General features: G+C 36.8%; 1 protein-coding gene across 4 annotated transcripts in view; it reads left to right on the forward strand.

Annotated features, from left to right (window-relative positions):
* INTS7 (integrator complex subunit 7) overlaps positions 1-12,456 on the forward strand; it is a gene marked incomplete at both ends in the record, with an annotated part of 85,267 nt that overhangs the window by 19,857 nt on the left and 52,954 nt on the right. For all 4 annotated transcript variants that reach the window (XM_080699385.1, XM_080699387.1, XM_080699386.1 and 1 more), the window contains 3 exons: positions 8,104-8,150; positions 10,325-10,524; positions 10,965-11,087. In XM_080699385.1, the coding sequence (XP_080555511.1) occupies positions 8,104-8,150; positions 10,325-10,524; positions 10,965-11,087 (370 nt within the window). The remainder of the gene's footprint in view (positions 1-8,103; positions 8,151-10,324; positions 10,525-10,964; positions 11,088-12,456) is intronic.

Genomic DNA, 12,456 nt, shown 5'->3' on the forward strand with positions numbered 1-12,456 from the left:
ACTTTTTTTTATGAAATATAGATCATGGTTTTATTTATTTTTTTTGAAGACTTAAAGAAGTTTATTAAAAAGATAGAAATACAGAAAATAGTTACAGTCCCATGCCAAAATGGCATGAGGGGAGAGGGTGGCCCGGGCCAACTCACCACTCCCCCTATAGATCATGGTTTTATTACTGTTTAACTTGGTTTTGTTTACCTTTGTGAAAAAAATAGCCTCTGGACTGACTGATAAAAGTAGTAACATTGCCTTCTGGGAGCCATTTTGGTAAATGTATGAAAATACTTAAACATATGCATCCCTTTGATTCTGAAAAATCTGTTTCTAAGATTTTATCCTAAGGAATCTGAAGTGTCTTGAATTTTTTTTCTTGGCAAGGAAGGTAGTTGTAATTTACATGCAACAAATATTTATAATTATGGAATAGGAATAAAGGCTCAAAGTATATATCAGAATATTGTCTCTGGCAGGGTGTGGTGGTGCATTCTTGTAATCCCTGCACTTGTGAGGCAGAGACAGGAGGATCACACAGGTTCAAAGCCAGCTGCGCTGGCTTAAGAGACCCTGTTTCCAAATAAAAATATAAAATAGGTCTGGGAGTGTAGCCCAGAGGTAGAAGGGTTTCCAGGAACCCCAGTACCAAAAACAAAACACAAACAAAAAGAATATTGTCTCTGTTTGGTAAGATGGTATATATCATTTCCTTTTTATACATTTCTTAGCACCTAGCCATGAACTAGTTTTAGTTTTATTTGTTTTTGTTTTTGTTTTTTTTAATTTGGAAACAGGGTCTCACTAAGTTGCTGAAAGCCTCACTGAGTAGCTGAGGCTGGCTTCGAACCTGTGCAATCCTCCTGTCTCAGCCTCCCAAGCGCAGGAATTACAAGCGTGCGCCACCACACCCGCCTCTGGTTTTAGTTTTATAATCAAGTGAATAATAGGTATAAATCTCAATCTCCAACTATCTTCCACTTTTACTTTTTATGCATATGCTCTTCAGCTGTTCTTACCAAACCTTCAGAATTCTAGGTTTACTCATTGATGAGTAGAGAATAGAAAACAAATTTTAATTTCAAACCTATTTTTAATAAGGATAGTAAAATTGAGGAGAAATATCTCAGTAAATGCAGTTCTTATTTATACTTTTGAAAAATAGGCAATTTTTTATTGAGAGTTAATGACATTGAGAAAACTTTAAAAATTACTTTCATTGAATAAGAATTAAACCTGTGCCACTGTCAAAGTTCCAAAGCTTTCTGTTAGATTAAATATTTTTAGTATTTTTAGTGGTTTCAAAAGTAGTTTTCTAAATTTAGTTTCTGAATTTGTATAAACTTATAATTTAGTGGTTAAATTTTATATGTAGAATCATTTTTGGTTTTTCTCATGTTATAAATAGAAGCTAATTTCAGCAGTAGAATTTCTAGTCTGGCTTGGAAAATGATTAAGACTAACAGAAACAATAAGATTCTTCACTTATTAAATTGATGATAAGCACATAAATTAACAGTCTATGTAGAAACTTTTAATATACCATCTTTCATTATGATGCATTTGCATTTGTGATATAAAAGAATACCAAATTATTTCAGCAGGAAAGTCTGAAGGACTTAATATATCAGAGTGTAAAATTAATGATATATATATATATATATATTTTTTTTTTTTTGTATGTGTGTGTGGTACTGGAGATTGAACCCAGGGACATTCTACTTCTGAGATATATTCCCAATCCTATTTTATTTTGAAAAAAGAGTCTCAGTAAGTTCCTAGTGCCCTTACTAAATTGCTGGGGCTAGTTGCAAACTTATAATAGTCCTCCTGTCTCAGCATTCCAAGTATGGGGATTACAGGCATGTACCACCATCAGGCCCAGTTGAAATACATATATTTGAGGTCAATGTTTATCTCTTCCTAGAAATTAGGACCTGGCTTTAGATCACCTATCTTAACACTGATAGATTTTTGTCTTAGTATTTCTATCGATTTTGGGTCTTAGATCAGAGTAACTTGTCAAATAAAACCTTAAAAATGTTTTTAATCCTTTTCTTCCCCCTTTTCACTACTGTAACTACACATAATCTATTTTTTTTTAAATTACGGGTTTTTTTAATGTGGATCATATTGAAAATGGCATATATTCACACAGTGCTTGGTGCGCTCTCACCCCCACCCCAACTTCCCTTTTCTCCCCCTCCCAACAATGAGTGTCCAGGTTAACCATGCTATATTCATATTTTTACACATATTCAAATGTAGCTCCTCCAGTTAATCAACCTCAGCCTTCTTCCTCTCCTATCCTTCCTTTCTAGCTTTGCTTAGGTTTCCCCTCCATTATCTAGAGTCCCTCTGGTATCCCCAATACTCCCTAGTTTGAGCATCTTAGAGAAAACATATGTCTCTTCTCTTTCTGTGCTTGGCTGATCATCTTTTTGCAAATGACATGATTTTGTTTCTCTTTATTGCTGAATAAAATTCCATTGTGTGTATTTCCCATAATTTTGCAATCCATTCATCTGTTGATGGAGACCTAGGTTGGTTCCATATTTTGGCTATTATGAATTGTGTGGCCTATGATCATGGGTATGCATATGTTACTGTAGTTGATTTCAACCTCTTTGGAAAGATACCCAGGAGTGGTATAGCTGGGTCATACGGTGGACCCATTCTCAGTTTTCTAAGGAATCTCCACACTGATCTCCATTGTGGCTGAACTAGTTTGCACTCTCACCAACAGTGTAAAAGTGTTCCAATTTCCCCACATCCTCGCCAGCATTTGTTGTTTGATTTCTTTATGCTTGCCACTCTGATTGGGGTTAGATGGAATCTCAGTGTAGTGTGTTTGTTTGTTTGTTTGTTTGTTTGTTTGTTTGTTTTTGTGGTGCTGGAGTTCCTGGAAACCCTTCTATCTCCGAGCTACACTTCCAGACCTATTTTATATTTTTATTTGGAAACAGGGTCTCTTAAGCTAGCGAGGCTTGCTCTGAACCAGCACGATCCTCCTGTCTCCGCCTCCCAAGCTCAGGGATTATAAACGTGCGCCACCACGCCTAGCTCAATATAGTTTTGATTTGCATCTCCCTGATGGCTAATGATATAGAACATTTTTTCATGTATCTATTGGCCATTTATATCTTTTTTTTTGTGAATTGTGTATTAATTCAGTTGCCCATTTCTTGATTGGGTTATTTGTTTTGCTAGTGTAGAGTCTTTTGAGCTCTTTGAATATTCTGGATATTAGCCCTCTATCAGAGTGGTGACTGGTAAAGATCTTTTCCCATTTTGTAGGCTTTCTCTTTAGGTTCTTGATGGTTTCCTTTAATAAGCAGAAACTTTAGTTTGATGCCATTCCACTTGTTAATTCTTGCTTTAATTTTCTGTACTTTGGAGGAATTGTTGAGAAAGTTACTGTCTACCTATATGTTGGGAGTGTTGAGCCTATGCCCTCCTCTAATAACTTCAGTCTCTCGTCTAATTTCCAAGTCGTTGATCTATCTTGAGTTGATTCCTGTACACTGTGAGAGGTAAGGAGGAGATTCAAAATCACAGTTTTATTTTTCAAAGAGCTAGTCCTGAGCACAGAGGAGGAGTTGGCAGGAGCCAAATGCCATCAGGTCTCAGCGATCCTGACAGTGAGAGTGGTGTCCTCTGGTGGTGACAGTGAAGAGCAGCAGCTCTGTCTGAGAGAGACAACTGCCCTGTGGCATCTGCTGGTTGTCAGAGTACTGGAAGATCAGCTTAGTGCTGGCAGGTGTGATTGGGGATGGGGATGGGGAAGGGGAGTAAGATGAGAATATGCAACTTTAATGGTTAAATCTCACCATGTTTAAGTGATGATATTAAGAATTTGAGTGTAGTGGTATATACTCTAGTATCTCAGTACTTGGGAAGCTGAGACAGGAGGATCACAGGTTGAAGGCCAGCTTTGACAACTTAGCAAGAACCTAAAATAATCTTTAAAAGAGGGCTGAGGGTATAAGCTCAGTTGGTAGCATGCTTCTGGGTTCAGTCCCCAGCATACATCCCCACACAAAGAATTTAAAAATTTTTATTAGACAAAATAAATCCACAAACCCCTAGTTGTTTACAGCTTATTGGCTGTTAAGGCTTGTAACAGATTTTTTTTTCTTGTAACAGATTTTTTTTTTTTTTCTTTGTGGGTCTGGGGATGTAACCCAGGGGCATTCAACCCCTGAGCTACACACCCTGCCCTATTTTTTATTCTTTATTTTGAAACAGGGTTTTGAAACAGTAAGTTTTAGCGGGCCTTGCTAAGTAGCTGAGGCTGTCCACAAACTGCAATCCTCCTTTCTCAGCCTCCCGAATGCTGGGATTATAAGTGTGTGCCACCACGATTAACAGATTTTTAAATATTGAGGTATTAATGAATTTTTATATAGTTAATAAATATTTATTGCATAGCCACCATATCTAGATATTCCAAGTACGAGGAATACAGGGCTGAAAAAGTCAGGCCTTATTGTAGGTAAATAGAAAATAAATTCAGATGTTAGAGTTATGAAGAAATAAAACAACCAGTCATGTTGGTGCATGCCATTAAAATTAGTACTTGGAAAGCTCATATAGGAAGATCACAGGTTCGAGGACAGCCTCCGCAGCTAGTGAGACTCTCATTAACCTAGTGAGACTCTTTCAATATAAAAATAAAATAAGGCTGGGGGTGTAGCTCAGAAATGTAATGCCCCTGAGTTCAATCCCCAGTACCACAAAAAGAAACTAGCTAACTAAAAAATAAAAACAATATTGTGATAATGGCCTGAGTGAGCTACGTAGGGCAGACCTCTCTGAGGAGATGACATTTGAGCCAAAACTGAGTAGTAAAGAGGCACCTGTGCGGAAACCTAAATGATGCACACAGAAGGACTACCAAGTGCAAGAGCCCTCTGAGGTAGAACCTAGTCTCTATGGATTTCCTAATGTATATACCACTTGCTTTATACCTAAAGATATTTATACCTTACTTTTTCTCATGTGTGAAAACAGTATCTTAGAGCAATAGTTTTCAAACTTTTGTTATCAGAATTCCTTGATACTCTTAAAAAGTTACTGGGGTTTTCTAAGAGCTTTTGTTTCAATGGACTATATCTGTGAATATGTATAGTATTACAAAGTTAAATGCCTAAATTTAAAAAAAAATATTTAAAGCTATCAAATTAATGTATTTTACCTTAAAAGTATCTTTTGAAAATAAATGTTTTCCATAACAAAAAACAATTTTATGAGAAGAGTAGCATTAAAATTTTTTTGCAAATTTTTTTTTCCTTTTCTTTTTTACGGGTCTGGAGATGGAACCCAGAGGCATTTGACCTCTGAGCTATACCCCCTTTCCCATTTTTTATTCTTTACTTTGAAACAGGGTCTCACTAAGTTGTGGAGGGCCTAAGTAGCTGAGGCTGTCCGTGAACTGCGATCCTCCAGTCTCAATCTCCCGAATGCTGGGATTACAAGCGTGTGCCATCATGCCCAGCTGCAAATCTTTTTAATGTCTGCCTACATTCTTAATCTACTTCTGCATTCAACACTGTTGCAGTATTGCTTTGATTAAAGCATATGAAGAAAATTCTCACACAGTTATAAAAGAGAAAGGTCTTTTAAAACCTTTTAAATGTATGTATAGTTTAATGTACACATTGGTCTCTTGGAAAACATTAGTTCACTGTGTTATACAAGTCTTTCAAATGTTGACTTGTTTTTTTGTATAATATCAAAGGATCACATTTGTTAATATCACCACTAATTTCATTAGGAAAGGTTCAAATATTAAGCTTTCAAATTCACGGCAACACATGGGAGTTTTCTGAAATTCTGTAATTTTTACTTAAAGTTCAACAAATTGTTACTTGCCTTCAGGCTATAAGCTCCCTTTATTCACCTTTAAGAAAATGTCTGCCAAATAGCAAAGTGAGTAAGTTGCTGAGGTTGACCTCAAACCAGCAATCTTCCTGTATTAGGCTCCAAATACTGGAATTATAGACTTGTGTCATCACACCTGACTCACCACTGTAATCTTGATGTGTGCTTTCCAATTTGTCAGTTTTGTTTATTTTTATTTTTATTTGTGTGTGTGTGTTTGTGTGTGTGTGTGTGTGTGTGTGTGTGTGTGTGTGTGTGTTTTGTGGGTCTGGGGATGGAACCCAGAGCATTCAACCTCCGAGCTACACCCCCTGCCCTATTTTTTATTCTTTATTTTGAAACCAGGTCTCACTGAATTGCAGAGGGCCTCACTAAGTAGCTGAGACTGTCCACAAACCATGATCTTCCAGTCTCAGCCTCCCAAATGCTGGGATTACAAGAGTGTGCCACCATGCCCGGCTTCTATTTTTTATTCTTTATTTTGAAACAGGGTCTTACTAAATTGCAGAGGACCTCACTAAGTAGTTGGGGCTGTCCGCAAACTGCGATCCTCCAGTCTCGGTCTCACACTTAGAGTGGCACACGCTTGTAATCCCAGCATTACAAGTGTGTGCCACCCTAAGTGTGAGAAAAATTCTTTCCAGTAAGCTTTTTTTTGTTTATAATATATTGTTAAATTTTAAAACAAAAGTAGTTTGAGATAAAATTTTAGAAAAGTCAAATTTTTACTGTAAAGCAAGACAAAGTATACTTGATGTGTTTTTGCAAAAACACAAGGAAAGCTTCAGGATTTCAAAATAATAGTTTATTGGTTGATACTGACGTTGCATAGATTATAATAGCTACAATCTAATATGCGCACAGTAGGGGGATTGAGAGCAAACTGAATTAATCTCAAAGAACACATTTATGTAATAAACATACAGCTGTGGAATTCTAGGGTCTAGGATTGTAGCTCACTGGAATACAGTTGCCTAGCATGCAGAGGGTCCTGGATTTTATCCCAAGACCCACAAAAAAACAGAAAAGAAATTTCTAAAAAACAGAATACAAAGCACACCTTGCATTAGCTGATCAGAGATGATGTCATCATATATTATTTAGTCTGTGGAAAACACCACTCCTCGCTTGTGAGAGAATCAGGGTCTCTTAAGCCAGCAAGGCTGGCTTCGAACCTGCTTGATCCTCCTGTCACTGCCTCCCAAGTGTGGGGATTACAAGCGTGCGCCACCATGCCCGGCATGAAAATATCTTAGTGGCAGGAAATAATTTAGGCTTCCATTGAACTTCAGGGGGAAAATATTTCATGTCTTATATAATCACTATGGCTAAATAAGTCAAATTTGATACTCTTATCTATCATTTTCTTTATGTATTTTGTTTTACCTTAAATATTCGTGTTTATTAACCTTTTTAATATTAGTTGATGTTTCTGTTATAATAGAATCAAAAATAACACCTTGGAAAATACACATATCTAGTATTTAAAATCTAGCATATTAAAATCTAGTATTAAAATCTAGTATATCTAGCATATTAAAATACACATCTAGTACTGTGGCTAAGTAGTTTCAGTAAGATTCTATCCATATTTCCTACTGCATTTCTGCTATTTCATATCTTCTCTTTTCTCAAATTCATGACCTTAGGAATTGGCTTTGTTGCTTATGTAACCAGAGCTTGTGCATTAAAAGCTTTTTAAGTAAAAGTATATCCTTATTGGGATGTGGTGTCATATCCCTGTAATCCCAGTACTTGGGAGCCTGAGAAAGGATGATTGCAGGTTCACAGCCAGCCTCAGCAATTTATTGAGGTCCTCACAATCCAGTGAAAACCTTTTTCAAAATAATAAAATAGAGGTGGGGGTGTAGCTTAGGGGTAGAATACCCCTGGGTTCAATGCCCAGTACCACCATAATAAAAGAGAGAGAAAGTTAGCCTCAAGTATCATGTTCCCAAATAGTGACAGCCTTCACATATCAGTGTCTCTTTCCTTAAATACCATGTGAGAAAATTGTTGACATGAGCCTGTTTGGGTGGTTGGAGGCTTTGTTTTAACTGTTTGTTGTTGTTTTTTACCTCGCCCCAGCACCTGACTTTTGGAATATTGGTTATACTTTGGAGTATTGCATTTCTCCTGTGCCAATTGTGTTCCATGTCATGTCCTTAGAAAACATAAGCAAATATAACTTTTTGTCTTCAAAGTTTTTCCTGTTCTTTCTTTCCAAAGGGATTTTGCAGTAGGAATCTGTAACAAAATCAGTGAAATGATTCAAGGTATGTATGCTTCATTTAATAATATGAAGTGACTTGATGGAATTTATATAAGTAATAGTTAACATTTATTAAGTACTTACTATATGATAGTCACCATTCATTCAGATATTTATTAACTCTTTTCTATATGCCAGAACTGTTCTAAGTGCTTAGGATACAGAATTGAAGGGGGGAAAGCCCTTGTCCTAATGTAACCAGTGGGCATGGGTGATAGGCTGATACAGATATGACATGTCAGGTGAGGGGAGAAAAGGTCAGTTAAGAAGTGAGAGTTCCTAGAGGGGAAGGCAGGCTGGGAGGAGAGCTTTTCTATTTAATATATGTTGATGGGGGAAACTCCTGATGAAACAAGATGAAAAGGAGGGAAAGGAGTGAGCCATGCAGATAGATTATCAAAAGAACATTCTGATTGAGGGGGAGTGTTATTAGGAGCCCTGGGCTCTCTTTGTTAATGTCCCTTCACTGTCTGCCATGTGCAGCTGGAATCAGATCCAATTTCTTACCATAACCTGCAAAGCTCTATTTTTCTAATTTCACCTTCTAAAGAGTGCCCTACATGTGTTAACCCCATTTTTCTACATAACATCCATTAAAGGAAGCTCTGGGGTTACGGCATTGCACAACTGTAGAGAACACTACTCTCTTTGTGTTCTTATAAATGGCATTCCTATGAATTGTGCAACTTGGTGCCTTGGGTAGGTAATGCTATTATATCCAATTTACAGCAAAGGAAATAGAACCATAATAGAGCTGAGTATTTGTTCAGAGTCACACACTAATAAGTTGCACCTTGGCTTTGAAAGCTCACGCTTCTAACCACTCTGCTATCATGACTTTCTACAGTAGGAATTTCTTTAGAGTAGTTATATTTTACATGCATTTAAATTCTTTCAATTTAGAAGAAAAGAGAACTTACTTTGCATAAATAATTGAAAAAGGCCACAAAATGGTAATTGAGCTTTATTCTGTTCCCCCTTTATTGCTTTGTTTTTATCTTCTACTACCAGGTGCTAGAGTGTTTATATAGCTGAGTGATAGTTATATAGGTATAAACAAATGTAAAAATTCATTGATCTGTATACTTAAGATTCATTACTTAGGTAATTCCTTAAGTTTTATCTAGAATGAGCACAAACAAAAAAACAAAAATAAGAACTAGGAGAAAAGAGAGGGATAAAAGCACAGGAAGTAGGTAGAGGAAGATTGGGCCCCAGATGTGAAAGTGACAGCAGTTGTAGGAAAAGAGTATCTGACATTTCATTTCAGCTGCTTGTGAAATGTTATCTTACATTTGTATGGGCAGTTACTTCACAATGGAAAAGCCAGTGATCTTCAGAGTATAAATTAGTCTTTGGCATATTTGTAGTACATTATGGTGGAGAAAGTTTCGTTCTCTTCACAAAGTTATGCTGTAGAAGATGAGATCTTTCTGTTTATTTATTTAGCTCTAGTGTTGATGGAAAAAGTTGCATTGGGTTTAGTCCTTTGTGGGGTTGCAGATAGATATGCAGTCCATAAAAGCATTGCTACACAGACAAAGTTCTGAGAACCTCAGAACTATTCTGTACACAGTCTGTTCACATCGATGTTGACTAAGTTGTTGGAGAAAATATTAAAATTGTTAGTATAGTCAAATTGTAGCCATTGGGTGTGTATATGTGTATATATATTTATAAGTATGTATAATCTTTTTAATAGGAGAAGAAATAGGCAACAAATATGACTGCATTCTACTATGCCTTTTAAAGGCCTTTTCTACTATCGGCATATAGCTTTATAAATTGAAAAGTTAATATTAAGAAAAGTACCTTTTGGAAAAACTATTGAGCTTATTGATTAGACATAATATAATTATATTTAATGTTACATACATAACAACATAGTATTATCTTTTTTGCATACTGGGGATTGAACTCAGGGGAAATCTACCTTAGAGCTATCCCACCAGCCCTATTTTTTCTTTCGAAACAGTGTCTCACTTTATTGCAGAGGACCACACTAAGTAGCTGAGGCTGGCCACAAACCTGTGATCCTCTCAAATACTGGCATTACAATTTTGTGCCACCATGCCCAGCTTAAGCACTGTTTTTTAAAATGGACATTTTATTAATTGAATTAGCCTTTTAGATATGAATTATTAAGGATGATGATGTGAGAATTCTTTTCACATGTAGGTTTAGCTACGCCAGTAGACTTGAAGCTGAAGTTGATCCCCATCCTACAGCACATGCACCATGATGCTATCCTGGCTTCCAGTGCTCGTCAGCTTTTACAACAGCTGGTCACATCCTATCCTTCCACCAAAATGGTGATTGTTTCATTGCATACTTTTACTCTGCTTGCAGCTTCATCTTTGGTCGATACGCCTAAGCAGGTAATTCTTCTGTAAACTTTTTATTCTTCAATGAACTTACATATTAAATATATAATAAAAACTGAGGGAGTAACCCATAAGCTTTGGTGGCTTTGTGGTCCCTTTGATAAGGATGAGTTGAATTTCCTTTTTCATTTCTATATGCATCACTGATTCTTGGGAGCCTCAGAGGAGAATGAGATATTGGGGAGCACAGGACAGGATGTGAGGGTGACAGTAAAAGGATTGAGTGTTAAGTGCTAGAACCATGGAGGTTAAACAGGAGCATTTTATATACAAAGAGAAAGGGGCTCAGCAGAGACACATAGCTAAAGAGTGGCAGGGTTCTGATTTGAAGTGCATCCTGTCTCAGATCTAGTAGATTCACTAAACAACATTGCATTCCTAGCGATAATTTCAGTAACAGTATTTTTCATGGAGTGACTTAACTTCCTTTATAGATCCAGCTTCTGTTGCAATATTTGAAGAATGATCCCAGGAAAGCAGTAAAGAAACTTGCTATTCAAGATCTGAAATTGCTTGCCAGTAAAACACCACATACATGGAGTAGGGAAAATATCCAGGTATGTAGAGTATTGAACATTAATATTTTATATAGAAAAATGGGGTAACAGTAATAGATGTGAGTATGGCTACATAAGCCTTTAATCCTAGTACTTGGGAGGCTGAGACTGGAGAATCACAGGCTCAAGACCAGCCTCAGCAACATAGCAAGGCGCTTGGCAACTTAGTGAGACCAAGTTTCAGAATAAAAAATAAAATAGGACTGGGGCTGTAGCTTGGAGGTAAAACACACTGGGTTCAATCCCCAGTATCATAGAAGGGGGAAGAATATTGTAAGAGAATAAATTCTTTTCCATAACATTTTTATATCATCTTTTTCATCATTTACGTGGTTAAATATGAGAAACTTGTAAGAGAATTGCTAATATTTGTGACAGAAGTTATTAGTGGCAAAATAGCTGGGTATGGTGATGCACACCTATAATCCCAGTATTTGGAAGGCTGAGACAGAAGGATTGCAGTCCAGGCTAGCCTCAACAATTTAGCAAGACCTTGTTTCAAAATACAAAAATATAGAAAAGGGTGGGCTGGGAGTGTAGCTCGGATGTAGAATGCTCTTCAGCTTAATCTCTAGTATCAGAAAAAATGATTCTTACTGTGAAATAGATAATGTATACAAAAAAGTATATAAATGTATACTTAGTAGCTTAAATAATTATTGTAATTTTTTGGTGCTTGAGGATATAACCCAGTGGCATTTTACCTCTTGAGTTTTGACCCCTGTCTGGAACCCAGGGGCTTTCTACACTCCCAGACCTATTTTATATTTTATTTGGAAACAGGGTCTCACTAAATTGCTGAGGGCCTCACTAAGTAGCTGAGCCTGGCTTCGAACCTGTGCGATCCTCCTGTCTCAGCCTCCCAAGTGCTGGGATTATAAGTGTGTGTCACCACGCCTGGCTATTTAGTTCTTTTTGTTTTTGCTTCTTTTGTTTAGCACTATACTGAACAGACACAGCCATGTAGTTGTATTTTTTCCCTTTAATTGCTATATAGAATTCCATTGTATGGATATACATCCATATTAGTCTATTTTCTATTGCTTACTAACACATGTCTCAGACTTGGGTATGTTTTAGCAAAAAAAAAAAAAAGATTGTTTTGGCTCACAGAATTCTGAATGTCCAGGGTTCACATCTGGTGATAGCCTTCTTGCTGGCAGATGCCCAAGACGATACAGAGCATCCCATGACAGGGGTCCGGGAGTGCACATATGTGTAGTCTTCCTCCCACTTATAAAGCCACGAGGATTCAGTCAAGGGAACCTTACCCTAATAATCTTATCTAATCTGAATCACTTCCTAAATGCCCCCCTTTAAACACCATAGTTATTTCATGGCCAAAATTTTATTTCTACACATGAAACAT

This window comes from Muscardinus avellanarius, assembly GCF_963383645.1.
Source record: "Muscardinus avellanarius genome assembly, chromosome: 7".
Classification (NCBI taxonomy): domain Eukaryota; kingdom Metazoa; phylum Chordata; class Mammalia; order Rodentia; family Gliridae; genus Muscardinus; species Muscardinus avellanarius.